This window comes from Saimiri boliviensis, chromosome 4 (genome assembly GCF_048565385.1).
Source record: "Saimiri boliviensis isolate mSaiBol1 chromosome 4, mSaiBol1.pri, whole genome shotgun sequence".
Taxonomy (NCBI): Eukaryota; Metazoa; Chordata; class Mammalia; order Primates; family Cebidae; genus Saimiri; species Saimiri boliviensis.
The window spans coordinates 132,123,346-132,149,860 of NC_133452.1; the positions used below are offsets into that span (position 1 = coordinate 132,123,346).

The 26,515-nt window shown below is 42.4% G+C and overlaps 1 protein-coding gene, 1 non-coding gene and 1 pseudogene across 2 annotated transcripts; 1 reads left to right on the forward strand and 2 right to left on the reverse strand.

Annotated features, from left to right (window-relative positions):
- Positions 1 to 13,169: 13,169 nt before the first annotated feature.
- Positions 13,170 to 13,276, reverse strand: LOC120363420 (U6 spliceosomal RNA). Its single transcript, XR_005578974.1, has one exon. It is a non-coding gene; the product is annotated as a U6 spliceosomal RNA (small nuclear RNA).
- A 7,566-nt stretch (positions 13,277 to 20,842) lies between these two features.
- LOC101038953 (ferritin heavy chain pseudogene) lies at positions 20,843 to 22,708 on the reverse strand (annotated as a pseudogene).
- Positions 22,709 to 23,066: 358 nt separating this feature from the next.
- LOC101033054 (class I histocompatibility antigen, Gogo-B*0102 alpha chain-like) lies at positions 23,067 to 26,515 on the forward strand. Its single transcript, XM_039466132.1, has 8 exons — positions 23,067 to 23,286; positions 23,416 to 23,685; positions 23,922 to 24,197; positions 24,773 to 25,048; positions 25,186 to 25,302; positions 25,742 to 25,774; positions 25,880 to 25,927; positions 26,091 to 26,515. The coding sequence occupies exons 1-8, from the start codon at positions 23,082 to 23,084 to the stop codon at positions 26,093 to 26,095; spliced, it is 1,230 nt and encodes a 409-aa protein (XP_039322066.1). The 5' UTR covers positions 23,067 to 23,081; the 3' UTR covers positions 26,096 to 26,515.

Sequence of the window (26,515 nt, forward strand, 5' to 3'; positions counted from 1 at the left end):
GCAGTCATAGGTCAGAGGGGAAGGACTCTGCTGAGGAGAGACCTCCAGCCACCCAAGAGGGCAGGTGGGCCAGCCCCTGCACATCTCCTGTCCTTGATTTCCTGATCATGCCCTGGCTCTGATTACAGATCCAAAGACAACAAATTGAATTTCAGCACATTAAAACCTTGTGTGCAACAAAAGACTAGCAATACAGTGAAAAGACAGTTCATAAAATGGTAGAAGATATTTGCCAATTACATATGAGGGATCTAGTATTCAGATACATAAAGAAATCTTTACACTTCAATAACAAGAGACAAATAATCCAATCACAAAATGGCAAAAGACTTGTACAGACACTTCCTCAAAGAAGAGACATAAACAGTCGAGAAATGCAGGAAAATATGATCAGCAGCATTAGCCATTTCAGAAATGCAAAGCAAACCACAATGGTATGGCTATGGTAATAAGTTTTTAAAAAAAGCAAATAGCACATGTTAGCAAGAATGTGGAGAAATTAGAAGCTTCATATTGCCAAGTTTTATAGAAATATAAAATCGCTAGCTGAGGTTCTTAGTTGGTGGAAGTGTTCTTCTCTTGGGAAATGCACTAAGCCCAAGGTGGAAGGGATGGGAAACAGAAAAATTTTAAGTAATTAATAGGTGTAATTGTACAAGATCATTTATTACAATAATAAATTATCTCAGCTTTTTTAGTGAAAATGAATTCTTTAACTTTGTTCATCTTTTTATGCATTCCATGAGTTGTACATCATATTATGACACGCTGGTAGTCTCATCTACTTCAGAGGCTAAGGCCAGAAGAGTTAGAGGCCAGCCTGGAGCAATATAGCAAGGACGTTTATCCAAAAAAAAAAAAAAGTGTTTAAATAAATTGCACGAGTTATTCTAGATCTTTTGTGTTTTCATATAAATTTGTACATCAGTTCATTAATTTCTGTCAAAAGACCTCCTAGAATTTTTTTTTGGTATTTTTTTTTGAATCTCTGGATTAATTTAGAGAGTATCACATTTTTACTATGTGCAATCTTGCTCTCCATGAACAGGGGACATATGTATGTAGGTCCTCTATACACTCTTTCCACACTCCGCCTTGGTTTCCAGTGTCTTGGATTTCAGAGACCTTATCAGTTTTAAGATTTATTCCTACATATATTATGTTTCTGATACTAATGTACTTGGGGAAAAATTTAAATTCAAATGTTATCTTTGTTTATTGCTTATATATGTTATTTGGGATGTGATATTGGGTTTGCTTTTTCTTTTTTTTATTTGTTTGTTTGGTTTGGGTTTTGATTTTCAAGTGTCCTTGTAGCCTAAGATTGTTTTGGTGGTGATTTTTCATTAAAGGTCTTTGTACTGTTAGCCGTGAATAAAAAGAGCCTGTGATTTTTTTTCTGTGTTTCTTTCCTTTTCTCAATTTGCTTATTTTAATTTCCAGTATATTTGTCCATTTCATAGAAGTTGACAAAAAATGTACGCAGTATTCTCTTATTATTCCTTTAATGGCCGTGGGTCTTTGGTAATAATCCTTTTCACATTCCAAATACTGGTGATTTTTGTCCTCTCCTTTTTTCTTCATCAGTCTAATTAGAGGTTTGTTAGTTTAACGAAGAATCCGTATTGCCCTTTATTTTTTCTCTATTGATGTCCACTTTATTTATTTGATTTCTTCTCTTTATGATTTTCTTCTTTAACTTACTTTGGGATTATTTTGCTCTTCTTTTTCTAGTTTCTAGGGAAGAACTGATTTTAGGTCTTTCCTCATTTCTAATTTAAGCACTTAAGCTTCATGTTTCCCTCAGAGCACTGCTTTAGCTGCATCTCACAGGTTTGGATATCTTGTTTTGTGATTATTCAATTCAAAATATTTTCTTACTTCCCTGGCGATTTTGTCTTTGGCTCTCAATTTACATATCAACATGTTGCTTCATTCCACATAATTGGGTTTCCAAAATATCTTCTGTGTATTGATTTCTAGTTTAACATTATTGCAGTCAGAGAATACACTCTGATGATTTTTATGCTAAGTTAATTGAATCCTGTCTTCCAGCTCAGCACATTGCCCTGGAATTGCACGGTGCACCTACCTCACGCACCAGGGGAAGAAAAGAGTTCCTACTTCCATTCCTGGAATTAATGGTGCATAAATGAAAATTAGATGAGGGTGGTTGAGATTCTGTCTCTCCCAACACTTTTTTTACTTCTATCGATTGCAGAGAGGGGTAAAAAAATTTCTATTGATGATGGGTAAAATCAGTCCCTTTTAATCCATATCTGGCTGCAAACTGTCTGCAACCCTCTGTGGGGCAGGTTCAGGCCGCTTCCTGGGAGGACAGAGCCGAAGAGACTTTTTGGCTTCCCCAGATGGACTCCGTGCCAGGGAGGTCATCTCTGAGCCTGGGAAGCCTAGCGGGTAAGAATGTCTCAAGAGAATTGGAGAAAGAAAATGATTTGTTTCTTTTGCTGCTTCTACTAAAGAGAAGGTGTCCATAAATCAGACCCAGGGAAGGAGTCTTCAGGCCAGAGCCGGCCCAGTGCAGCTCCTCCCCAGTAACCTGAGGTTCCTTGCTCTGTAGAGAGTCCTCAGCAATTGATCCATGTCACTAACCATACGGGGGCAGCTGACTCCTTTTGCACCCAGGAGGTACCTCGAGGCCCCTGCACTGTCCTGCAAGTCTCCAGCATGTCTGGAAACACACAAAAAATGCCTTCTGGTGGGGCAATGCAGTTTTTGGGAGCTCACTGAGCGCCGGGCATCAGCTGTTGAATCTTCTGGCAAGGAAGGAGTTGCCCAGTGAGATTCTCAGCACAGAGCGAGAAATCTCCTAAGGGTAGGAAGAAACAACCAGAACTGAGAAGCTATTCCTTATTTCACAGCCAGTGCAAACATGATGGGAAAGCATAAAGAAAAAGGAAGAAATTGTAGGGAAAGGTGCTGGGGCGGGGCAGAGGAGATAACGTGGGAGGGGTAGACCAGACCCAGCACTGGTGGGGGTAGGAGGGAGATGTGTATTTCCTTGACTAGAGAATGGACACTTAAGGGTCAGTACAGAAAATGCTACTGAATGACTAGTAAGTGAAGGAAGAAATTAAGAAAAATAATAAAAAATTTTAAAGCAAATGAAAATGGAAGAAATACAACATCAACTTTACAGGATACAGCAAAGGCAGAACTGAGAGGGAAGTTTTTAGAAACAAACACCTACATCAAAAAAGCAGAACGACTTCAAATAAGCAATTTGACAATGCACGACAAGAAATTATAAAAATAAGAACAAATCCAACCCAAACTTAGTAGAAGGAAAGAAATAATAACTATCAGGACAGAAGTAAATAAAATTGAGACTAAAATTGCAGAAGATGAAGGAAATACAAAGTTGGTTTTTCTGAAAAGATGAACCAAATGGACAAACCTTCAGCTGGACTAAGAAGAAAGAGAGAAAACCCAAATCAATAGAATCAGAAATGAAAAGGAAGACATTACAGCTGAAACCACAAAAATACAAGATTTCATTAGAGCAGGGGTGTCCAATCTTTTGGCTTCCCTGGGCCACTTTGGAAGAAGAATTGTCTTGGGTCACACAAAAAATACACTAACATTAAGGATAGGTGATGAGCTAAAAAGTAAAGAAATCGCAAAAACTCATATTGTTTGAAGAAAGTTTACAAATTCATGTTGGACCACATGCAAAGCTGTCCTGGAGGCTTTGTCCTGTGGGTTGGGTAAGTTTGCTTTGACCCTATGATGAACTGCTATATGTCAACAAATGGAAAAAGCTCGAAGAAATGAATACATTCCTGACACACACCACCTACAAGACTGAACTGTGAAGAAATAGAAAACATCAACAAACCAATAATGAGTAATGAGATCAAAGCCATAATTAATCTCTTCCATTAAAGAAAAGCCTAGAGTCTGATAGCTTCACTGCTGAATTCTACCAAACATTTAAAGAACTAATACTAATTCTACTCAAACTATTCAGAAAAAATTGAAGAGGAGGGAAAATTTCAAACTAATTTTATGAAGGCAGGATTAACCTGATACCAAAAACCTACAAGGACACAACAAAAGCAAACTACAGGCCAATATCCCAGATCAACATAAATTCAAAAATTTGCAACAAAATACCAGCAAACCAAACTCAAGAACACAGTAAAAAGATCATTCACTATGCTCAAGTGGGATTCATCGCAGGGATGCAAGGATGTTTCAATATTTGAAAATCAATAAACATGATTCATCACATTAACAGAACCAGAAACAAAAACCACACAATCATTTCAATAGCTGCTGAAAAGGCATTTGGTGAAATTCACCATCCCTGTGATAAAACCCCCCTACAACCTGGGTACATAAACTCAAATGATAAAGGCTATATATGACAAAGGGACAGCTGACATCATACTGAACAGAGAATATTCAAAAGTCTTTCCTCTAACAACTGGAACAAGATAAGATACCAGATTTTATCACTTTTATTCAACATAATGCTGGCTGGAACCCAACTCAGTGTGTGTGACTCCCAAATGGGCTTGGTGCCCATAAACCCACCAGTGCATAGTGCACCCCAGATGAGCCAGCTGTTCTTGGTCTGTCAGGTTTCAGACCATGCCCAGCCCAGCTTTCTGGAGCACAGGGACACTGGAAGAGTATTTTAAGAATGAATTTACTAAATTGGGGAGGGGGGAGTTTCTTGAATTGGTTCTCTAGTCTCTTTAGATTTAAAGGCACAAATGCCTCTACTTCCAGTAGTACAGAGAGTGCTAATACTCAGAATATCACCATTGGATAGACCTAATCAAATACTTATAAGATCTAGCTGACCATGTATTTGAGACCTTGAAAGACTTAGTTAAACAAGCAAGTAGAAGGTGATGGGCTGATTGCCACCAATTGTGCTGGACAAAATGAGGAAAGGAAAAGATGAACTCAGGGCTGCAAATCTCCATCCAGCTCATGATCCACATAAATCACCTAAAAGTTCTTATGTCTCCTTTGAATGAAATCCTAATTTCCTATAGCTGCAGGGCTGACATTTCTGAAAGATAAACCCAGAATCTCAACCTATGTGTGGCTAAATTATAACACAAAACAAATCCCAAACTCAATTGATATCTGTCATTGAAGTGAAGGTGTTGATTGGGAATAAATTGGATCCTGATCATCTGAATGGGGACATCTAGGCAGATCCTGATGAAGCTAAAGACACTGAACTCCTGTATTCTGCTGAGAGTTATTTGCCAATTACATTCAACCACATTTAGTGAAGTTAATCCAGCTTTGCCTAATGAAAAGGCGATGATCTTCTCTGAGGTAGTTGCCCTCGAGACCCTGTGATTTCACTCAGCATTTACCCCCAGCACACCTCTGTGATTCCAGATTTGAAAATAGCCTCAAGTCCTAGCATGTCCTGAAAGGTGAGGTGGAATATGTCAGTATAACGATTTAGAGAAGCAATGTGACAATATGTATAAAAAGATTTAGAAATATTTAAAAGTCTGTGACCTAATATTTATCATTTGAGTAGTCTATGAATTTTCTAAAATTCCAAACATAGAAGAATCAAACTGTGAAAAGTCAAAGACAAACAGAGCATCTTGAAAACAAGAGAAGGGACTTCTTGAGTACAAGGATCCTCCATGAAATTAACAGCCAAGTGTTCTTCAGAAACCATGGAGTTCAGAAGACATTGGCATGACAAACTTAAAGTTTAAAAAGCAAAAGAAAAAACCCTGTCAACTCACAGTTGCATATCTGCCAAACTCTCCTTCAGAAATAGTGGAGAAATTCAGACATTCACAGGGAAATAAAAGCTGATAGCATTTATCTCTAATAAACTTATTCTACAATTAATGCTAAAAGGAGCCGTTTATTTCAGGCTGAAATAGAAGGACATTAGATAGTAACTTGAAGCCATATGAAGCAAAAAAGTACACAGCTAAAAGTCACTTCATAGGTAAATAGAAAAGCAAGTATTTGGGTGGGGGGTGGTTTGTAACTCCTCTTTTGTTTTCTCTATTTAATATAAAAGAAAATGCCCATCAAATGATTAATGGATAAACAACATGTAATCTATTCTGCAATGTAATATTATTTCACCATAAAAGGAATAATGTACTGATACATGCTACAACTTAGATGAACCCTAAAAACATGTCAAATGAAAGAAGCCAGTCACAAAAGGCCATATATTGTAGAATTCCATTTGCATAAAATATTCAGAAGAAGCAAATCTAGAGAGACAGAAACTGAGTTAATGGTGCCAGGGCCTGGTGGCAGGGGAGAGTGGAAGGTGACTGCTTAAAAGGTACAGAGTTTCCTTTCAGGGTAATGAAAATGCTCTGGAACTTGATAGTGATGATGGCTACATAACATTGTGAATCTACTAAATGTTACTGCATTGTACACTTAAATAGTTACAATGGTGAATTTTGTGTTTATGTGTATTTTGTCACAATAAAAAAGAGGCTGGTGAATATATTCCAAGTTTGCATGTGTTGGATATTTAGATTTTTGTTTGTAATAAAATTTTGGAAGTTTGGTGTCATTATTTCCTCAAATACTCTTTCTCCCTCCCCGCTTCTTTCCTCTCCCTTCTGGGGACTCCCAAATGCATATGCTTGGTGTTGCCTCTCATATCTCTTCTGTTGATTTTTCTTCATACTTTTTCCCTTCTGCTTCTCAAATGGGACAATTTCAATTGACCTATGTTTGCATTTACTGATTCTTCATTCTGCATACCGAAATCTGCTCTTGAATCCCTCCAGTGAATTTTCTATGTTGCTTCCTGTACATTTCAGCTCCAGAATTTCCATTTGGTTCCTTTTCACAATTTTTACCTCTGTACTGATTTTAGCTCTTTAGTGAAATGTAGTTCTCCTGATTTTCTTTAGCTATTTGTCCACGGTTTCCTTCAGCTCTTTGACTATGTTTATGATCATTGATTTAAAGTTGTCTATTAAGTCAGTCCAGTGCTTGGCCTTTTTCAGGAACAATTTCTGTCCATTGCTTTTCCTATGAAGGGGTCATACATTCATACATACATAACTTATGTTTTTTGAAGTTGAAAACTAGACATTTTCAATATTATAATGTGGTAACTGGAAATTACATTTTTCTAAACTATTTTTGTATAGACTATATTTTTATTGTGTGTGGTCACTGAAGTCTCTGTTCAGTTAGCTTAGTGGTCTTCTAGTGTTTTGACAGAGATTTCCTTAAATGTCTTGAGCCAAAAAGAGAACAATTTCCAGTCTTTTAATCCAGTCTCTGGATGTGTGCGAATCATGCCTTCAACAGTCAGTTAGGCAGTTTACAACTCTGCCTTTGCCTTTACTTCCTGCTTGTGTAGTATTGACAGTCAGCTGGACATGTGAACAGGGGACCTTCTCAGGTGCCTTGTGAGCATGTGCCCCTCACTGGTCATGTACAAGACTATCTAGATTCCTAGGAATACGGAAGCTTTCTCAAACTCCACTGTCTCTTGTGTCATCTCTCTTGTGTTGGGCTGGGCTCCTGGAGTTTCCTGTGCCATCATGTTCTCTGATGTCACTCCCCTCAGCTGCTTTTGAACTGTGCTTATGCATCACAATTCCTGGCCTGAAATTGTCTCCAGGAAACGTTTTTACTTGGTAAACATTCATCAAACCTTATCCTGTGTACTGCACTCCATGAACTGGAGTCTCAGAAAAAGAAATTAAACTTCCTCAGACCTCATGGATGGCACAGCCCAGGTAGGGATGGGAAGATGGATGAGGAAGTGGTAACACAACATAGTAAGTTCTTTACATTATGTTTTCATTTTAACTCTACATTAGTAATATTTTATAATGATAATATTGATTTACGTGTACCTATGATTACCCAGTAATTTTTCTTCTTTCCTTTCTCTTTCTTTCTTTCATTCTTTTTCTTTCTTCTCCTTCACTCACTCCCTTCATCCTTCCCTCCCTCCCTCTCTCTTTCCTTCCCTCCCTGACTGCCTCCCTCCCCTCTTCTTATTCTTTCTCCTTTTCTTATATATTTTATGACCTAAATATTCTTCTTCTTTTTTTTTTTTTTGAGATGGAGTTTCGCTCTTGTTACCCAGGCTAGAGTGCAATGGCGCGATCTTGGCTCACCACAACCTCTGTCTCCTGGGTTCAGGCAATTCTCCTGCCTCAGCCTCCTGAGTAGCTGGGATTACAGGCACGCACCACCATGCCCAGCTAATTGTTTGTATTTTTAGTAGAGACGGGGTTTCACCATGTTGACCAGGATGGGCTCGATCTCTTGACCTCATGATCCACCCGCCTCGGCCTCTCAAAGTGCTGGGATTACAGGCGGACCTAAATATTCTTAAAGTAGGAAACTTGCCAATGTGCCAACAGTCCTATTTATATTAAAATATCCTTATTTTACTCTTAATCTTGAAAGATGGATTTGCCAGCCACGAATTTCTGCTTTGACATTGCTCTTCCCTGAGCTCTTCAAGGGATGCTCTCTCTTCTGGTTGCTGTGGGTGATGAGGAGAAGTCAGCTACATGCTAATCTAGTTGCTTTTCAGATGAGCTGTTTCTTCTGTGGCTACCTTTAAGATCATCATTTGTCTTTAGCCTCTGACACTCTAGGGCAGTATGAGTAGATGTTGTTCTCTTTCATTCACAGAGTGACACACACATTTGTTTAATCTTTGATTATACTCTCTTTATGGAATGCCTCCTTTTAGTTACTCTCCTTCCACCTTCTAAGAGTTTAACTAATGTCAAAACTTATTCAGCCACCATACTCACTGTGAAACCCAGATGAATAAACTCACAAATATATCCAAACCTTAAGCCTCGGAACTTTTAAATATGTTACCTTACAGAGCAAAAGGGACTTGCAGATATGATTAAGGGTTTGGACTTTGTGATGGAAAGATTATCTTCGATTATCTGGGCAGGCCCAATCTGATCACAGCTGCTTCTTCTTCTTCTTCTTTTTTTTTTGGTGGATCTCTGATTGCTATTTGAAAATCGTTTTAAATTTTTATTATAAGTTTTGGGGTACATGTGTAGGGTGTGCAGGTTTGTTAAACAGACAAATGTGTGCCATCATGGTTTGCTGCACCTACCAACCCATCACCTAGGTATTAAGCCCAGCATGCACAGCCGTTTTTCCTAACGCTCTCCCTCTCCCAACCCACTCCATGACAGGCCCCACTGTGTGTTGCTCCCCTCCCTGTGTCCATGTGTTCTCATTATTCAGCTCACACTTATAAGTGAGAATATGCGGTGTTTGGGTTTTTTGTATCTGAGTTAGTTTGCTGAGGATAATGGCTTTCAGTTCCATCCATGTCCCTGCAAGGGACATGATTTCATTCCATTTTATGGTTTCACAGTATTCCATCATGTATATGTATCACATTTTTCTTTATCCAGTCTATCATTGATGGGCATTTGGGTTGATTCCATGTCATTGTTATTGTAAATAGTGCTGCAATGAACATACGTGTGCATGTATCTTTGTAATACAATAATTTCTATTCCTTTGGGTATATACCCAGTAATGGGATTGCTCAGTCAAATGGCATTTCTGGTTCTCGATCTCTGAGGAATGGCCACACCAGCCTCCAAATGGTTGAACTAGTTTACAAACCCACCAACAGTATAAAAGCATTCCTATTTATCTGCAAACTCACTAGTATCTGCTGTTTCTTGACTTTTTTTTTTTTTTTTTTGAGATGGAGTCTCACTCTGTTACCCAGGCTGGAGTGCAGTGGCCCCTTATCAGCTCACTGCAAACTCCACCTCCTGGGTTCAAGGAATTCTCCTGCCTCAGCCTCCTGAGTAGCTGGGATAACAGGCACCCACCACTATGTTCAGATAATTTTTTGTATTTTTAGTAGAGATGGGGTTTCACCATGTTGGCCAGGCTGGTCTCGAACTCTTGACCTCAGGTGATCCACTCTCCTCGACCTCCCAAAGTGCTGAGATTACAGGTATGAGTCACCGTGCCCAGTCTGTTTCTTGACTTTTTAATAGTCTCCATTATGGCTGGCATGAGATGGTATCTCATTGTGGTTTTGATTTGCATTTCTCTAATAATCAGTGATGTGAAGTTTTTTTTCGTATGTTTGTTTGCTATGTAAATGTCTTCTTTTGAGACTGTTCATGTCCTTTGACCACTTTTTAATGGGGTTGTTTGTTTGCTTGTTTTTTGTTAATTTATTTAAGCTCCTTGGAGATTCTGGATATTAGACCATTGTCAGAGGGATAGATTGGAAATATTTTCTCCCACTTTGTATGTTGTCTGTTTACTCTGATAATAGTTTATTTTGCTGTGCAGAAGCTTTTTAGTTTAATCAGATCCCATTTGCCAATTTTGGCTTTTGTTGCAATTGCTTTTGACTTTTTCGTCATGACATATTTGACTATTCCTGTGTCTTGAATGTTATTGCCTAGATTTTCTTCTAAGGTTTTTACAGTTTTGGGTTTTACATTTATGTCTTCAATCCATCTTAGTTAATTTTTGTATAAGGTGTAAGGAGGAGTACAGTTTCAATTTTTCTGCATATGGCTAGCTAGTTCTCCCTGCATCATTTCTTTTTTTTTTTTTTTTCTTTTTTTCTTTTTTTTTTATTGCATTTTAGGTTTTGGGGTACATGTGATGAACATGCAAGATTGTTGCATAGGTACACACATGGCAGTGTGCTTTGCTGCCTTCCGTCCCCTCACCTGTATCTGTCATTTCTCCCCATGCTATCTCTTCCCACCTCCCCACCCCCCGCCCCTCCCCCATTTCCCCCCAACAGACCCCAGTGTGTAGTGCTCCCCTCCCTGTGTCCATGTGTTCTCATTGTTCAACACCCGCCTATGAGCGAGAATATACGGTGTTTGATTTTCTGCTCTTGTGTCAGTTTGCTGAGAATGATGGTTTCCAGGTTCATCAATAAGAATCTTTTCCTAGTTGCTTGTTTTGGTCAGGTTTGTTGAAGATCACATAGTTGTAGATGTGGAATCTTCTTTCTGAGTTCTCTATTTTGCTCTCTTGGTCTATGTGTCTGTTTTTGTACCAGTTCCATGCTGTTTTGATTACTGTAGCTTGAAGTAGAGTAGCATGATGCCTCCAGCTTTGCTCTTTTTGCTTAGGATTGTCTTGGCTATACAAGCTTTTTTGGGTTCCATATGAATTTTAAAATGGTTTCTTCTAATTCTCTGAAAAATGTCAGTGGTAGTTTAATGAGATTAGCATTGAATCTATACATTACTTCAGGCAGTATGGCCATTTTTGTGATATTGATTCTTCCTATCCATGAGCATGGAGTGTTCTTTCATTTGTTTGTGTCCTCTCTGATTTCCTTGAGCTTCAAGGATCTGCTCAAGAGGTCCTTCAATTCCCTTGTTAACTGTATTCCTAGACATCTTATCCTGTTTGTAGCAATTGTGAATAGGAGTTTTTCATGATTTGATTCTCTCCTTGTCTATTGTTGGTGTATAGGTGTGCTTGTGACTTTTGTACATTGATTTTGTATCCTAAGACTTTACTGAAGTTTCTTATCAGCTTAAGAAGCATTTTGTAGCAATTGTGAATGGCAGTTCGTTCTTGATTTGGCTCTCTTTAAGTCTGTTATTGGTGTATAGGAATGCTTGTGGTTTTTGCACATTAATTTTCTATCTTGAGACTTTGCTGAAGTTGCTTATCAGTTTCAGGAGATTTTGGGCTGAGACAATGGGGTCTTCTAGATATATAATCATGTCATCTGCAAATAGAGACAATTTGACTTCCTCCTTTCCTATTTGAATACCCTTTATTTCTTTTTCTTGCCTGACTGCTCTGGCTAGAACTCCCAGTACTATATTGAATAGGAGTGGTGAGAGCTTCTGCAGGGCAAAAGAAACGGTCATTAGAGTGAATCGGCAACCAACAGAATGGGAAAAAATTTTTGCAATCGACCATCTGACAAAGGGCTGATATCCAGAATTTACAAAGAACTAAAACAGATTTACAAGAAAAAAACAAGCCCATTCAAAAGTGGGCAAAGGATATGAACAGACACTTTACAAAAGAAGACATACATGAGGCCAACAAACATATGAAAAAATGCTCATCATCACTGGTCATTAGAGAAATGCAAATCAAAACCACATTGAGATACCATCTCAAGCTTGTTAGAATGGCAATCATTAAAAAATCTGGAGACAACAGATGCTGGAGAGGATGTGGAGAAATAGGAACACTTTTACACTGTTAGTGGGAGTGTAAATTAGTTCAACCATTGTGGAAGACAGTGTGACGATTCCTGAAGGACCTAGAAATAGAAATTGCATTTGACCCAGCAATCCCATTCCTGGGGATATATCCAAAGGATTATAAATCGTTCTACTATAAGGACACATGCACACAAATGTTCATTGCAGCACTATTTACAATAGCAAAGACCTGGAACCAACCCAAATGCCCATCAATGATAGACTGGACAGGGAAAATGCAGCACATATACACCATGGAATATTATGCAGCCATAAAACCCGATGAGTTTGTGTCCTTTGTAGGGACATGGATGAACCTGGAAACCACCATTCTCAGCAAACTGACACAAGAGCAGAAAATCAAACACCGCATATTCTCACTCATAGGCAGGTGTTGAACAGTAAGAACACATGGACACAGGGAGGGAGCGCTACACACTGGGATCTGTTGGGGGGAAATGGGGGAGGGACAGTAGGGGGTGGGGAGTTGGGGAGAGATAGCATGGGGAGAAATGCCAGATATAGGTGAAGGAAAGGAAAGCAGTAAATCACACTGCCATGTGTGTACCTGTGCAACGATCTTGCATGTTCTTCACATGTACCCCAAAACCTAAAATGCAATAAAAAAGAAAGAAAAAAAAAAGAAGCATTTTGGCTGAGACAATGGGGTTTTCCAGATATAGTATCATGTCATTTGCAAACAAACATACTGACTTCCTCTCTTCCTATTTTAATATCCTTTCTTTCTCTTATCTGATTGCCCCACCAGGACTTTCAATACTATGTTGAATAGGAGTGGTGAGAGGGGACATCCTTGTCATGTGCTGGTGTTAAAGGGGAATGCTTTCAGCTTTTGCCCGTTCTGTATGGTATTGGTTGTGGGTTTGTTGTAGATGGTCTTTATTATTTTGGAACATATTCCTTCAATACCTAGTTTATTGCTAGTTAAAAAATATGGCAGGCTTCCTGAATCTGTGTGTCACCGTTGTGCAGGGAACATGCGGATCTTCTCTATATTGCTCCAGTTTTAATCTATGTGCTGCCAAAGTGAGCACTGATCACAAGCTCTAAAGAGTGGAGATAACTGAAGAAATGTGGGTGAGAGGGAGTGTTGGATTTCATCTGCAGTAGTTTCTGCATCTAGTGAAATGTGATCATCTCTGTCTTTGATTCTTTAATTAAGTGGTAAAATGCATTATAGAGTTAAAGTTTAAATATTCTTTTATTCTTGGGATAAATAACCTGGGCAAGACATTTAATTTGCTTATAGCTAATTGGTGGACACAGTCTACTACGATTTTTCTCAGTATTTTTACGTCTAATTACTTAGAAGTGATTATCCTATCATGCTTTTCTCTTAGGTATTCCCTAGCTGGCTTTAGAATCTATGTGATTTATGCATAAACAATAATGAGATCACTCACTTTCTCCATGTTTCCTCATTCTCTTGAATATTATGTATAAGTTCAGTAACGTTCTTTGAAGTTTTGGCAGAACTTATCTGTAAAACATTCTGGATACGCCTGAAGGGAAATAAAGTTTTACAACCATTTTAACTTCTTTTTCTTGTAGTAAGTTCTTCCCATTGACATAATCTTATTCACAGCTTCACAATTATTTAAACCTCTACTGTATCTTTAGTGGCACACATTTATCTGTCATAATGCTATTTTATTCTTAATTACCACTGCCTGTTTAATTTTTCTGTCCAAAGAAACAGCTGGGCAGCTTTTGGCAGGCTGGGCCCTCAACAGTGGCAGCTTCCAGGTCAGCCTTGGTGAGTGGTGAGTTCATTGCTGTGCCCATGCAGTGTCCATCCCAGTCACCACAGCCACTTTGTGCAGGGACTCCATGAGCAAGCCCTGTGTGGTCGAGTGCTGTTATCCATCAAGCCATCTCTTCTACCTGATTACAGGGAGCCCCAGTCCCTTAAAGACCCTCTGAAAGGCATCCACATACAACCACTGTCTTCACACACTCTGACTACAGCAAGAAGTCTACGTGTACCTCTCATCTCCACCTCCCAATTTTGCAACTCTATTTTTCCCAAGTTCGTGACCGGCCAGCCAAGCCATGAGCCACTGCCCATGACTCATTCATTCATGCACTACTGGGGCATCATTTCACATCCGCCATCTACCATGGGCTTGTTTGGGTTTTGATTCCTAGTTCCTGGCTTGACAGCCATTTCCAAAGCTGTTCTGGTGTCAGCTCCCAAGCCTACAGCTTTTGCTGTAGATTCTCCTCTTTGTGTGTATTTATTCCCTGGAATTAAAAACATTGCACTAATTTTTTCAATGCAGCATTTCCTAAGATGTGCAGTAGGAGCAAGTCTTCTTACTATAGATAGAATTGTTTCAAACCTTCAGAAATGTCTATTTGAGTGAAGGACAGCATGCATGGAGAAAAGGGGACAACCCACAAGCAGGCAGTGGATTTTCACAAAGTGAACACTCGTGCAAACAACACCCACATCAAAGTACAGCAATCACAGCCTCCCAGAAACATCTTTGGGTCCTACTCAGTCATAAACCACCCTCCCCAACCCTAGAGTAGCTGGTCTTGATTTCTAACACAAACTAGTTCTGCCAGTTCTAGTTGAATGGCATTATACAGTTGCCACCATGACCCTGGGTCTCATCTCATTGTGTGGTCATAGCCTACTCACTTGACTGTCCAAGGCTCCACTTTATAAGTAGCTCACATTACTTTCCCCTTCACTGCTCTATCTAGATTTTACAAATCATGCTGGTATGAATGTTTTCATATATTTTGGAGCACACACGAATTTCAATTGGTTGATAACAGTGCAGTTGCTGGGTCATAGATGAGTAGATGCTTGGATTAGTTTCTCAGACAAGTTTCTAGTAGTAAACAGTATAGAAGGGTAAATATCTTAGTTTAGAAATTATTCAGATAATAAATGAGGAAGGAATGAGAAACTGAGACTATAATAACTCTTTTGCAACCCATAGGAATTAACAGATTTAACTATTGAACAGCGATGGCAATTAACAACACAATAAAAGAAGAAACTAATGTGAGGTTCTTCCTCTTGTTGGAAGAACACAAGCAAGTCCAAGTGAAAAAGAAATGAAGCCTGACCCTAAGCTAACCTCCATAGCCAATTATCAATTTAGAGGCAATACAGGTCATAGAAATACACATTAAACTGCACCTTGGGAGCAATCAGCAAAATGCACACTATAGGAAGCTTTACCACACAATATATATTTCAAGGAGAATCTATAGAATAAAAGAGAACAAAAGCATATTTCTAAAGGTAAAACTTCTAGGTATGTGTGCAGCTCACATCACCAGAGGCAGTATGCAGGTCTACTCCTTGACTCCTGGAAGAACCTGATAGGACACAGCTGAGGGGAAGTCTTCCCGGCCATCTGCAGGCTCTTGGCCATCAGTGTAGCCGGAGCGGGTCCTCACCTCTCTACAGGCGCCTTCACCGCCAGAGCCTCCTCTCTGCATGAGGAGTAAGGCTTGGTCTTTCCCCTGAACACAGTGACATGGATTTCATCAAAGGTGGAGATTACACCATTAATCCCCCAGCAACCTCACGCTTCTTTTGCTTTACAAGAAAGTTGACTCAGCCTGGTGACCAGTGAAAAAAATCCCAGGTGCATAGGAAGGAAAGGTGGATCTCAGGGCTGTGTGTGATCTGCAAAAGGAAGCGCATGGACCACCAGGTGGCGCTGCTTCGCTGCTCCTGCTCCCAGGAGATGGATGTCCAGGATGAGTTTTAAGGTGATGAGAGGGATGTCATTGCTCATCCTCCAGGTTCCAAGTAAAAACCTTCCAGCCCAGCCCTTCACGTTCTCCCTGAATCTTCAATGCTAATTAGGATCGTTTCCTTCTCACTTCCCTGGACTTGGCTTTTTAACACTGAAAAATGAATATGATTTCTAGTTTCAGCATGTCCTGGTTTATTGTGCTGCCAGTAAAATAAAATCAAAATACACATTGAATAAATAAGAAATGAAACAACCCATAGAGAACAAATGTTTATGGTGTATATTTTTGAGTGAATATCTCACCCTGTGGCCTGGGTTGGAGCACAGTGGTGTGATCATAGCTCACTGCACCCTTGAATTCATGAGCTCAAGCGATCTTCCCACTTCAGCCTCCCTAACACGTGAGAATACAAGTGCCCACTACCACGCCCAGCTAGGTTTACTTATTCTTAGTGTTTTTTGGAGATGAGGGACTCACTATGTTGTCCAAGCTTGTCTTCAACTTCTGATCTCAGGCGATCGTCTTGCCTTAGTGTCCTGAATTGCTGGGATTACAGGCGTGAGCTGTCATGCCCGGCTTGTAATGTACTGACACCATCATGGTTTCCTTCTCCACATGTGGACACAGCAGCAGACACCCCTTGTCTCTTGGGTCAGGACACTGGGTAGAGTGAAACAGCAAGGTAACAGTCACTGCAGAAAGCACCCACGTGGAAGAGGTCCAGCAGGGAGGGCCAGCTGTCCCAGGACCACCATATTTAGGGGTAACTGCACTTCCAGGACTGTTTTTTTAAATTACTTTTGTATTCAGTATAGTTCTGAAATCGTCGAATGATGAGACTCAAGACTGCCTAGGTTTTTTTTTTTTTTTTTTTTTTTTTTTTTTTTTTTTTTTTTTAAAAAAAACCCATCTCTGAGATTTGTTGATCTTTTGGATAATTTTTTGTGTCTCAATTTCCTTCAGAACTTAACTCATTCTTAACAGTTCACAGTCCACTTTCAGTTAACAATGTACTAGTACCCATAAATATAAAAATCTTGCAACCATCTATCCTCTATAAAATGTCCATCTTTTATGTTATAGATATTATATGTAATATACTCTATATAGGTTATAAGTCTCACAAGAAAAAGCTTTTCCTTATCTTTAAACAGTTCTATGTATATAAAGGAAGTGTAAATGAGGGGAGTAAGATAGCCTTTTGCACTTAGCTCAATATTTACTATTTTTGATCATCTTCATCTTTTCTGATAATCTCATTTTCCACCTGGTATAATTTGTCTTTAGCCTGAAGAATTTTCTTTACTAATTGAAACTGTGCAGATCTGCTGGTGATAAATTCTCTTCATTTTCTTTTACCGAAAATGTCTTCTTATTTTGCCTGTCTTTGAAGGACATCTGGGCTCAATATAGAATTCTTGGTTGACTGTTTTTTCTTCTAGCACTTTAAAGATGTTATTCTACTTTCTTTTGTTTCTATGGTTTCTAATAAGAAGTCATTGGTCAGGACAAGAGGAACAGAGAAACAAAAACTGGGAAAATAACATGGTAGACCTGAAACTTACCATATCAGTAATGACAAAAACCTACATGAATCAACAATCCAGTGAACGGCAGGGATTGTGTGACTTGGTTTAAAAAAACACAGGACTCAACCATATGCTCTTTCCAGACATGCATTTTCTTTCTTTTTAATTTAACTTTTATTTTTAGTTAAAGGGTACATATGCAGATTTGTTATATAGATAAACTTGTGTCATGGGGTTTTGTTGTATAGATTATTTCTGTACGCATCATTACCCATCCAAGTATTAAGCCTGATTACCCATTATCTCTTTCTCCTGATCCTCTCCTTACTCCCACCCTTCACCCTCAAGTAGACCCCAGTGTGTGTTGTTCTCCTCTACATGTTCATGTTTTTTCATTTAGCTTCCACTTGATCTCATTCATTTTTATGGCTGCATAGTATTCTATGGTGTATATGTGCCACATTTTTTAAAATCCAGTGTAACATTGATGGACATTTAGTTTGATTCTAAGTCTTTGCTCTTGTGAGTAGTACTACAATAAACATATGTGTACATGTAAGACATGCCCTTTCTTTTTTATTTATTTTATTCTATTTTACTTTAAGTTTCAGAATACATGTGCAGAATGTCCAGGTTTGTTACACATGTATAGTCTGCCATGGTGGTTTGCTGCACCTATTGACCCGTCCTCTAAATTTCCTCCCCTCATTTGCCACTCTCAACAGGTTCTGGCATATGTTGTTCCCCTCCCTGTGTCCATGTGTTCTCATTGTTCAACTCCCACTTAGGGGTGAGAGCATGTGGTGTTTGGCTTTCTTTTCTCATGTTGGTTTGCTGAGGATGATGGCTTCACACTTCATCCATGTCCCTGCAAAGGACATGAACTCATTTCTTTTTATGGCTATGTAGTATTCCATGGTATATATGTACCATCTTTTCTTTATTCAGTCTATCATTGATAGGTATTTGGGTTGGTTCCATATCTTTGCCATTGTAAGTAGTACTGCAATAAACATACATGTGCATGTGTTTTTATAGTAGAATGATTTATATTCCTTTGGGTATATCCAGTAATGAAATTGCTGGGTCAAATAGTATTTCTGGTTCTAGATCTTTGAGGGATGGCCACACTGTCCTCCACAATGGCTGAATTAATTTACATTCCCACGTGTGCTCTCATCATTCTTGTTTACACACCTAACAGGCATCCTAACCAGTGCAACATGGCAAGAAAATGAAATAAAAGACCAATAGAAGAACCAGGCATGGTGGTTCACACTTGTAATCCCTACATTTTGGGAGGCTGAGGTGGGAGGATCATTTAAATTCAGGAGTTTGAGACCAGCCTGATAGTGAGACCTCATCTCTACCAAGTAAAAATAATTTTAAAAGGAAAAAGATCAACAGACAGGAAAGGAAGAAATACGTCTTTGTCACCAGCTTCATTGCACATGCAGAAAACACTAGGAAATTCTGAAAAAGTCTCTGGAATTAATTATTGAATTTGCAAAATAGTTCAGAAAATATACGTAATAATCCACTTAGATGAACACGAAAAGGTAGCAAACAATACTGGTCATCAAAGAAGTGAAAGTAAAAACCGCAATCAGAAATCACCACACATCACCTAGAATAGGTAAAGTTAAAAAGACATATGGTAAGTCTAAATACCGGTAAGAATCTGGAACAAATACCAATGTTTGTATTGCTGGTTTGAATGCAAAAAATGTTGCAGCCAGTTTGTAAAGTGGTTTGGCAATTTCTTATACAGCTGCCCATCCATTACCACATGACCCAGCAATTCCACAAATATTTATTTATCCAAAGGAAATAAAAGTGTAAGGCCACACTTGTAAGCAGTTACTTATAGTGGCTTCATTAATAACACATCCTAACTGGAGTAATTCCCATGTTTATCAACTGGAGAATAGAGAAACCGATGCGTAAACTGTGATTCTAGCAATACTCAGCAGCTGCTCAGCAACAAAAATGAATGAATGGCATCATCTCAAACATTGTTATGCTGAGTGAGAGACCAAACAAAGGACTATACAACATACGATTGCATGTCCATGAAATTCTAGAAATTTCACTAATGCAGTGATGGAAAGCAGAACAGTGGTTGAGTGAAGGAAAGGGTTGGGGGTGGGAGGCAAGGATTAAATAGAAAGGGGCATAAAAAAAGTTTTTAGGGAAAAGAAACTGTTCTCTACAGGGCCACAATTCTGGAGTGACTGAGCAGTGGAAACTGAGGGGAGAGGAGGGTGTGAGGGATGAGGGGCAGAGAGAAGGGCTGGGGAAGCAGGAGGTGAGGAAAAGGAGCAGGGGAAAGGCCTCTAAAGCAGTGGAGGAGCCTAGCAGGGGGTTCTTTGCAGGTGGTGTTTCTCTACTGACCAATGTGGTAGTTACACGACTACAATTAATTACCAATATTCACCAAAAAGCACGGGTAAAACTGGTAAATTTTATTATGCATAAATGATCTAAGCCAAAAAAAAAAAAAGAGGGGGGTGGGAAGAAGGCAAATAAAGACATTTGTAGATCATCAAAACCACAAAATTCATTTCCTAGGGGTCCTGTACTACATGTAATTTTAAAGGAAGTTCTTCAAGCTGAAGGGAAATCATACTAGTTGGTGACCCAGATACACAGAAAGGAACAATTAACAACAGAAATGATGCACACACACATATCACATACACACTCATTTTCTTTTTCTTTTTTTTTTTTTTTTTGAGACGGAGTTTCGCTCTTGTTACCCAGGCTGGAGTGCAATGGCGCGATCTCGGCTCACCGCAACCTCCGCCTCCTATGTTCAGGCAATTCTTCTGCCTCAGCCTCCTGAGTAGCTGGGATTACAGGCACGCATCACCATGCCCAGTTAATTCTTTGTGTTTTTAGTAGAGACGGGGTTTCACCATGTTGACCAGGATGGCCTCGATCTCTTGACCTCGTGATCCACCTGCCTTGGCCTCCCAAAGTGCTGGGATTACAGGCTTGAGCCACCGCGCCCGGCCACACTCATTTTCTTAATTTCCTGAAGACATATGCCTGTTTGCCTAAAACAAAAACTATGACACTGTATTATTGAGTTTATAATGTATATTGGTGTAATATACACAACAATAACAGCACAATAGTAGGTTAAATGAAACTCCATGGTTACACGTTATTTTGCTGGATGTAGTTTAATATTACCTGAACTTCACTGTGAAAAGTCAAGGAATCAGGTTTCCATTCTTATAACAATAAAACATGAGTGTAAAGAAATATAGCTAAAAGCCACTAGGAGAATTAAAACCATAACCTAAAAAATGTGTACTTGACACATAAGAAAGTGGCAAAGAAGGAACAGAAACCGTGAGATGTGAGACAAATTGAAAGCATATAGAAAATGGTAGACTTTTTCTTTCTTTCTTTTTTTTTTTTGGTACCAGATTTCTTTATTTGAAGGAATGGTGCAAAGAACTTAAGTGGATGTTTTGGTACAACTTATAGAAAAGGTAAAGGAAACCCCAATATACATGCACTGCCTTGGTGACCAGGGAAGTCACCCCGTGGCTATGGAGAAATTAGCCTAAGGCTTAGCTTTCATTATCACTGTCTCCCAGGGTGTGCTTGTCAAAGAGATATTCTGCCAAGCCAGACTGGGGTGCTCGTCTTGCGCAAGTTGGTCACGTGGTCACCCACTTCTTTGATGGATTTCACCTGCTCATTCAGCTAATGTGTCTCAATGAAGTCACACAAATGGGGGTCATTTTTGTCAGTGGCCAGTTTGTGCAGTTCCAGTAGTGACTGATTCACACTTTTTCCCCCAAATGTAATGCACGCTCCATCGCATTCAGCCCGCTCTCCCAGTCATCATGGTCTGGTTTCTTGATATCCTGAAGGAGGATGCGGCCACCTCGTTGGTTCTGCAGCTTCATCAGTTTCTCGCCATGTTCCCTCTCCTCATGAGATTGGTGAAGAAAGTACTTGGCAAAGTTCTTCAAAGGCACAGCATCGCGGTCAAAGTAGTAAGACATGGGCAGGTAAACACAGGAGGCGTAGAACTCCAGGTTGATCTGGCGGTTGATGGCAGCCTCTGAATCCTGGTGGTAGTTCTGGCGCGCCTGCGAAGGTGATGCGGCGGTCACGGCGGCTGCTAAGGAGAGGCGGCGGCGGCGGTGGCTGCGCGGCGCTGGAGAGGCGGCGGGCCTTGGAGCAGTCTGAGGGCGCGGCGTGGAGGTGATGGAGGGCTGGCTGTGGGCGGCCGGCCGGGGTCGGGGACGAGCGCCGGGTTCTGTCCAAGCACTGTTGAAGCAGGAAACCGCGGCGACTCTCGGCAAAGAACGTCTCGACTTTTTCACTTACAATGGTAGAATCCAACCATTTTAAGTGAAGAAAGGACACCAGTCACATTAGCAGGACTGCTGAGCACTGTGGGGAGAACAGACATGGGCAGGAAGTGAGGGAAGGTGTTAGTGCCGCAATTCAGGAGTGACAGGGTGGCGGGGACTAATGGGAGGGGAGGGTGTGAGGGATGACAGGGGCAGAGAGAAGGGCTGAAGAAGAAGGAGGTGAGGAAAAGGAGAGAGGAAAGAATTCTAAATCAGTGGAAGAGCCTAGCAGAGGGTTCTTTGCATTCGATATTTAATACATTTTGTGGGACTGCCTAAAAACTAATGGTCTCCTTAAGATTAAAAAAAGGGTTAAAAAATGTTAAATGTCCAGATAAAATATGCACACTGCTTAGATGTGCATAAATGAAAACAGGCAGCGATGGGGCCTCAATGAAGAGCATTGGGACTACATGGAGCACTTGCAACTGAGTGATGACTACAGGCTCCCGGTTGCAATACACAGTAACAAACCTGCTTCTTTGTATTCAGGAGATGTTCTGGACTCACACAGGGAAACTTGGACTAGTGAATGAAGATAATTTTAAATGTAACAACCAAGAGTCACAGATCCATAGTCTGGGAAAGTAAAATTTAGGAGCTTTGAGAGTTTAATTGTAGCTCTATTTTGACACAGGTCTTTTACAGATTGGAATTCTAATCATTCAGGGATTACCAATATTGTGCTACCTACTGTATTAATAAACAAAAAGGAAACTGGTCTTTATGCGAATCTCTATCTGGTGCCTTCAAACAAAACTTCACTAGGTGTAGAGAGAAAAAACTCCTGTCTCTGCACCTCCATTCCCAGGGCGAGCTCACTCTCTGACATCAAGTTCCCCGCGGTGAGTTTCCTTGTACCAAAGTCCAAGGGGAGAGGTAAGGAGTGGGAGGCGGCGAGTCCAGTTCAGGGTCGGGGATTCCAGGATGAGAAGTGAAGGGGAAGGGGCTGGGCACAGCCTGGGGGTCTCTCCCTGGTTCCACAGACAGATCCTTGGCCGGGACTCTGGCAGTCAGTGTGACAAAGAGGCTTTGTGTAGGAGAAGAGGGATCAGGACAAAGTCTCAGGTCCTGGGCGTGGCTCTCAGGGTCTCAGGCACAGAGAGCCGTGTCTGCATTCGGGACGCGCAGCCTTGGGGATTCCCCACTCACCTGGGTTTCACTTCTCCCAAACTGTGTCGGGAACTTCTTGTTGGATAGCTAAGATGCGTCCCCAGTTCCCACTCGCATTGGGTGCCGGGTTTCTAGAGAAGCCAATCAGCGTCGCCGCGGTCCCGGTTCTAAAGTCCCCAGTCACCTACCTGGACTCAGATTCTCCCCAGATGCCGAGGATGGCGGTCATGGCGCCCCAAATCCTCCTCCTGCTGCTCTCGGGGGCCCTGGAGCTGACCCTGACCCAGACCTTGGAGGGTGAGTGCGGCGTCGGGAGGGAAACTGCCTCTGCGGGGAGGAGGGAGGCGTCCGCCCGCCGGGGAGCAGGACTGGAGGAAAAGCGCCGGCAGGAGAGTCCAGCGGGTCTCAGGCCCTCCTCGCCCCCAGGCTCCCACTCCCTGACGTATTTCTATACTGCGGTGTCCCGGCCCGGCGGTGGGAAGCCGAGCTTCATCGCCGTGGGCTACGTGGATGACACGCAGTTCGAGCGGTTCCACAGCGACCCCGCGAGTCCGAGGCTGGATCCGCGAGCGCCGTGGATGGAGCAGGAGGGGCCGGAGTATTGGGACCGGGAGACGACTAGCCTCAAGGCGGACGCACAGAGAAGCGAAATGTGCGTGAGGATCCTGCCCAGCCACTACAACCAGAGCGAGGCCAGTGAGTGACCCCGGCCCGGAACGCAGGTCACGACCCCTCCCCATCGCCCACAGATGGCCCGGGTGTCCCTGAATCTCTGGGTTCGAGGTCCACCCCGAGGCTGCGGGACCCGCCCAGACCCTGTACTGGAGAGAGCCCCAGCATTGTCAGTTTAAGTCAAAATCCCCGCGGGTTGTCGGTGGTCGGGGTGGGGGTGGGAGCTCGAGGGGCGGGGCTGACCGCGGGGGCGGGGCCAGGTTCTCACACTTTCCAGAGGATGTACGGCTGCGAAGTGGGGCCAGATGGGCGCTTCCTCCGCGGGTATGACAAGAGAGCCTACGACGGCAAGGATCACATCGTCCTGAACGAGGACCTGCGCTCCTGGACTGCTGCAGCCATGGAGGCTCAGATCAGCCAGCGCTGGCTGGAGGCGAACAATGTGGCTGAGAGGATGAGAGCCTACCTGGAGGGCGACTGCCTGGAGTTGCTCCGCAGACACCTCGAGAACGGGAAGGAGAGGCTGCAGCGCGCGGGTACCAGGGGCAGTAGGAAGCCGTCCCCATCTCCTATGGATCTCCCGGGTTGGCCTCCCACGAGGAGGGGAGGAAAATGGGATCAGCGCTAGAATATCGCTCTCCCTTAAATGGAGAATGACACGAGTTTTCCTGAGTTTCCTCTGAGGGCCGGTCTGCTCTCTAGGACAATTAAGGGATGACGTCTCTGTGGAAATGGAGGGGAGACAGTCTCTGGAATGTTGATCAGGGATCCTCTTTGACCCCTGCAGCCGCCTTGGGGGCCGTGACTTTTTCTCTCAGGCCTTGCTCTCTGTCTCACTCTCAAGTGTATTTGGAGGCCTGATTCCAGCTTTTCTGAGTCCTCCGGCCTCCATTCAGGTCAGGACCAGAAGTCTCTGTTCCCCCCTCAGAGACTAGAACTTTCCAAGGAATAGGAGATTATCCCACGGGCCTGTGTCCAGGCTGGTGTCTGGGTTCTGTGCTCCCTTCCCCACCCCAGGCGTCCTGTCCATTCTCAGGATGGTCACATGGGAGCTGCTGGGGTGTCCCATGAGAGATACAAAGTGCCTGAATTTTCTGACTCTTCCCGTCAGATCCCCCAAAGACATATGTGACCCACCATCCCGTCTCTGACCATGAGGCCACCCTGAGGTGCTGGGCCCTGGGCTTCTACCCTGCGGAGATCACACTGACCTGGCAGCGGGATGGGGAGGACCAAACTCAGGACACGGAGCTTGTGGAGACCAGGCCGGCAGGGGATGGAACCTTCCAGAAGTGGGCAGCTGTGGTGGTGTCTTCTGGAGAAGAGCAGAGATACACGTGCCATGTGCAGCACAAGGGGCTGCCGGAGCCCCTCATCCTGAGATGGAGTGAGGAGGGGGATGGGCAAAGAGGGGATCGGCTGTCATGTCTGTTCTCAGGCAAAGCAGATGCCCTTCTGGAGCCCTTCAGCAGGGTCAAGGCTGAGGCCTTGGGTGAGGGCCTCTCATCTTTCCCTTTTTTCCAGAGCCATCTTTTCAGCACACCGTTCCCATTGTGGGCATTGTTGCTGGCCTGGCTGTCCTAGGAGCTGTGGTCACTGGAGCTGTGGTCACTGCAGTGATGTTGCGGAGGAAGAGCTCAGGTAGGGAAGGGGTGAGGAGTGGGGTCTGCGTTTTCTTGTCCAGCTGGGGGTTTCAAGCCTCAGGTAGAAGCGTTCCCTGCCTCGTTACTGGGAAGCACCATCCACACATGGGCCGACCCAGCCTGGGGCCCTGTGTGCCAGCACTTACTCTTCTGTGAAGCACATGTGACAATGAAGGACAGATGTGTCACCTTGATGACTGTAGTGTTGGGGTCCTGATCCCAGCATTCACAAGTCAGGGAAAGGTCCCTTCTAAGGACAGACATTAGGAGGGCCGTTGGTCCAGGACTGACACCTGCTTTCCTGGTGTTTCCTGATCCTGCCCTGGTCTGGATCATAGTTCTGGAAACTTCTGTTGGGTCCAAGACTAGGAGGTTTCTCTAAGACATTGTGGTTCTGCCTCCTCCCTGTCCCCTCACAGGACACTTTCTTCCCACAGGTGGAAAAGGAGGGCGCTACTCTCAGGCTGCGTGTAAGTGGTGGGGGCGGGAGTGTGGAGGAGTCACCCACCCCGTAATTCCTCCTGTCCCGCATCTCCTGCGGGCTCTGACCAGGTCTGGTTTTTGTTCTACCCCAGCCAGCGACAGTGCCCAGGGCTCTGATGTGTCTCTCACGGCTTGTAAAGGTGAGATTCTGGGGGTCTGAAGTGGGTACGGGGTAAGGCAGAGCGGAAAGGACTGGGTATTGGTGACTCTGAGTGGGACATTTCAAGTGTGTGGTGGGCTGTTCAAAGTGTCATCACTTACTGTGACTGATCTGAATTTGTTCATTACTATTGTTTTCTGTAGCCTGAGACAGCTGCCTTGTGTGGGACTGAGATGCAGGATTTCTTCACGCCTCTCCTTTGTGACTTCAAGAGCCTCTGACATCTCTTTCTGTAAAGGCATCTGAATGTGTCTGCGTGCCCGTCAGCATAATGTGAGGAGGTGGAGAGACAGCCCACCCCGTGTTCACTGTGACCCCTGTCCCCACGCTGACCTGTGTTCCCTCCCCAGTCATCTTTCCTGTTCCAGAGAGGTGGGGCTGGGTGTCTTCATCTCTGTCTCAACTTCATGGTGCACTGAGCTACAACTGCTTACTTCCCTACTGAAAATAAGAATCTGAATATGAATGTGTTTTCTCAAATATTTTCCATGAGAGCTTGATGGGTTAATTAAGTAAGTCAATTCCTAAAATTTGAGAGAGGAAATAAAGACCTGAGAACCTTCCAGAA

What these genes read in the sequence shown, in the direction of transcription:
- LOC101033054 (XM_039466132.1), top strand. Translation starts at nt 23,082, where the DNA reads ATGCGTCCCCAGTTCCCACTCGCATTGGGTGCCGGGTTTCTAGAGAAG. An exon ending in CCTGACCCAGACCTTGGAGG is followed by an intron (nt 23,287 to 23,415) that starts GTGAGTGCGGCG and finishes CCTCGCCCCCAG; the next exon opens with GCTCCCACTCCCTGACGTAT. An exon ending in CTACAACCAGAGCGAGGCCA is followed by an intron (nt 23,686 to 23,921) that starts GTGAGTGACCCC and finishes GGGCGGGGCCAG; the next exon opens with GTTCTCACACTTTCCAGAGG.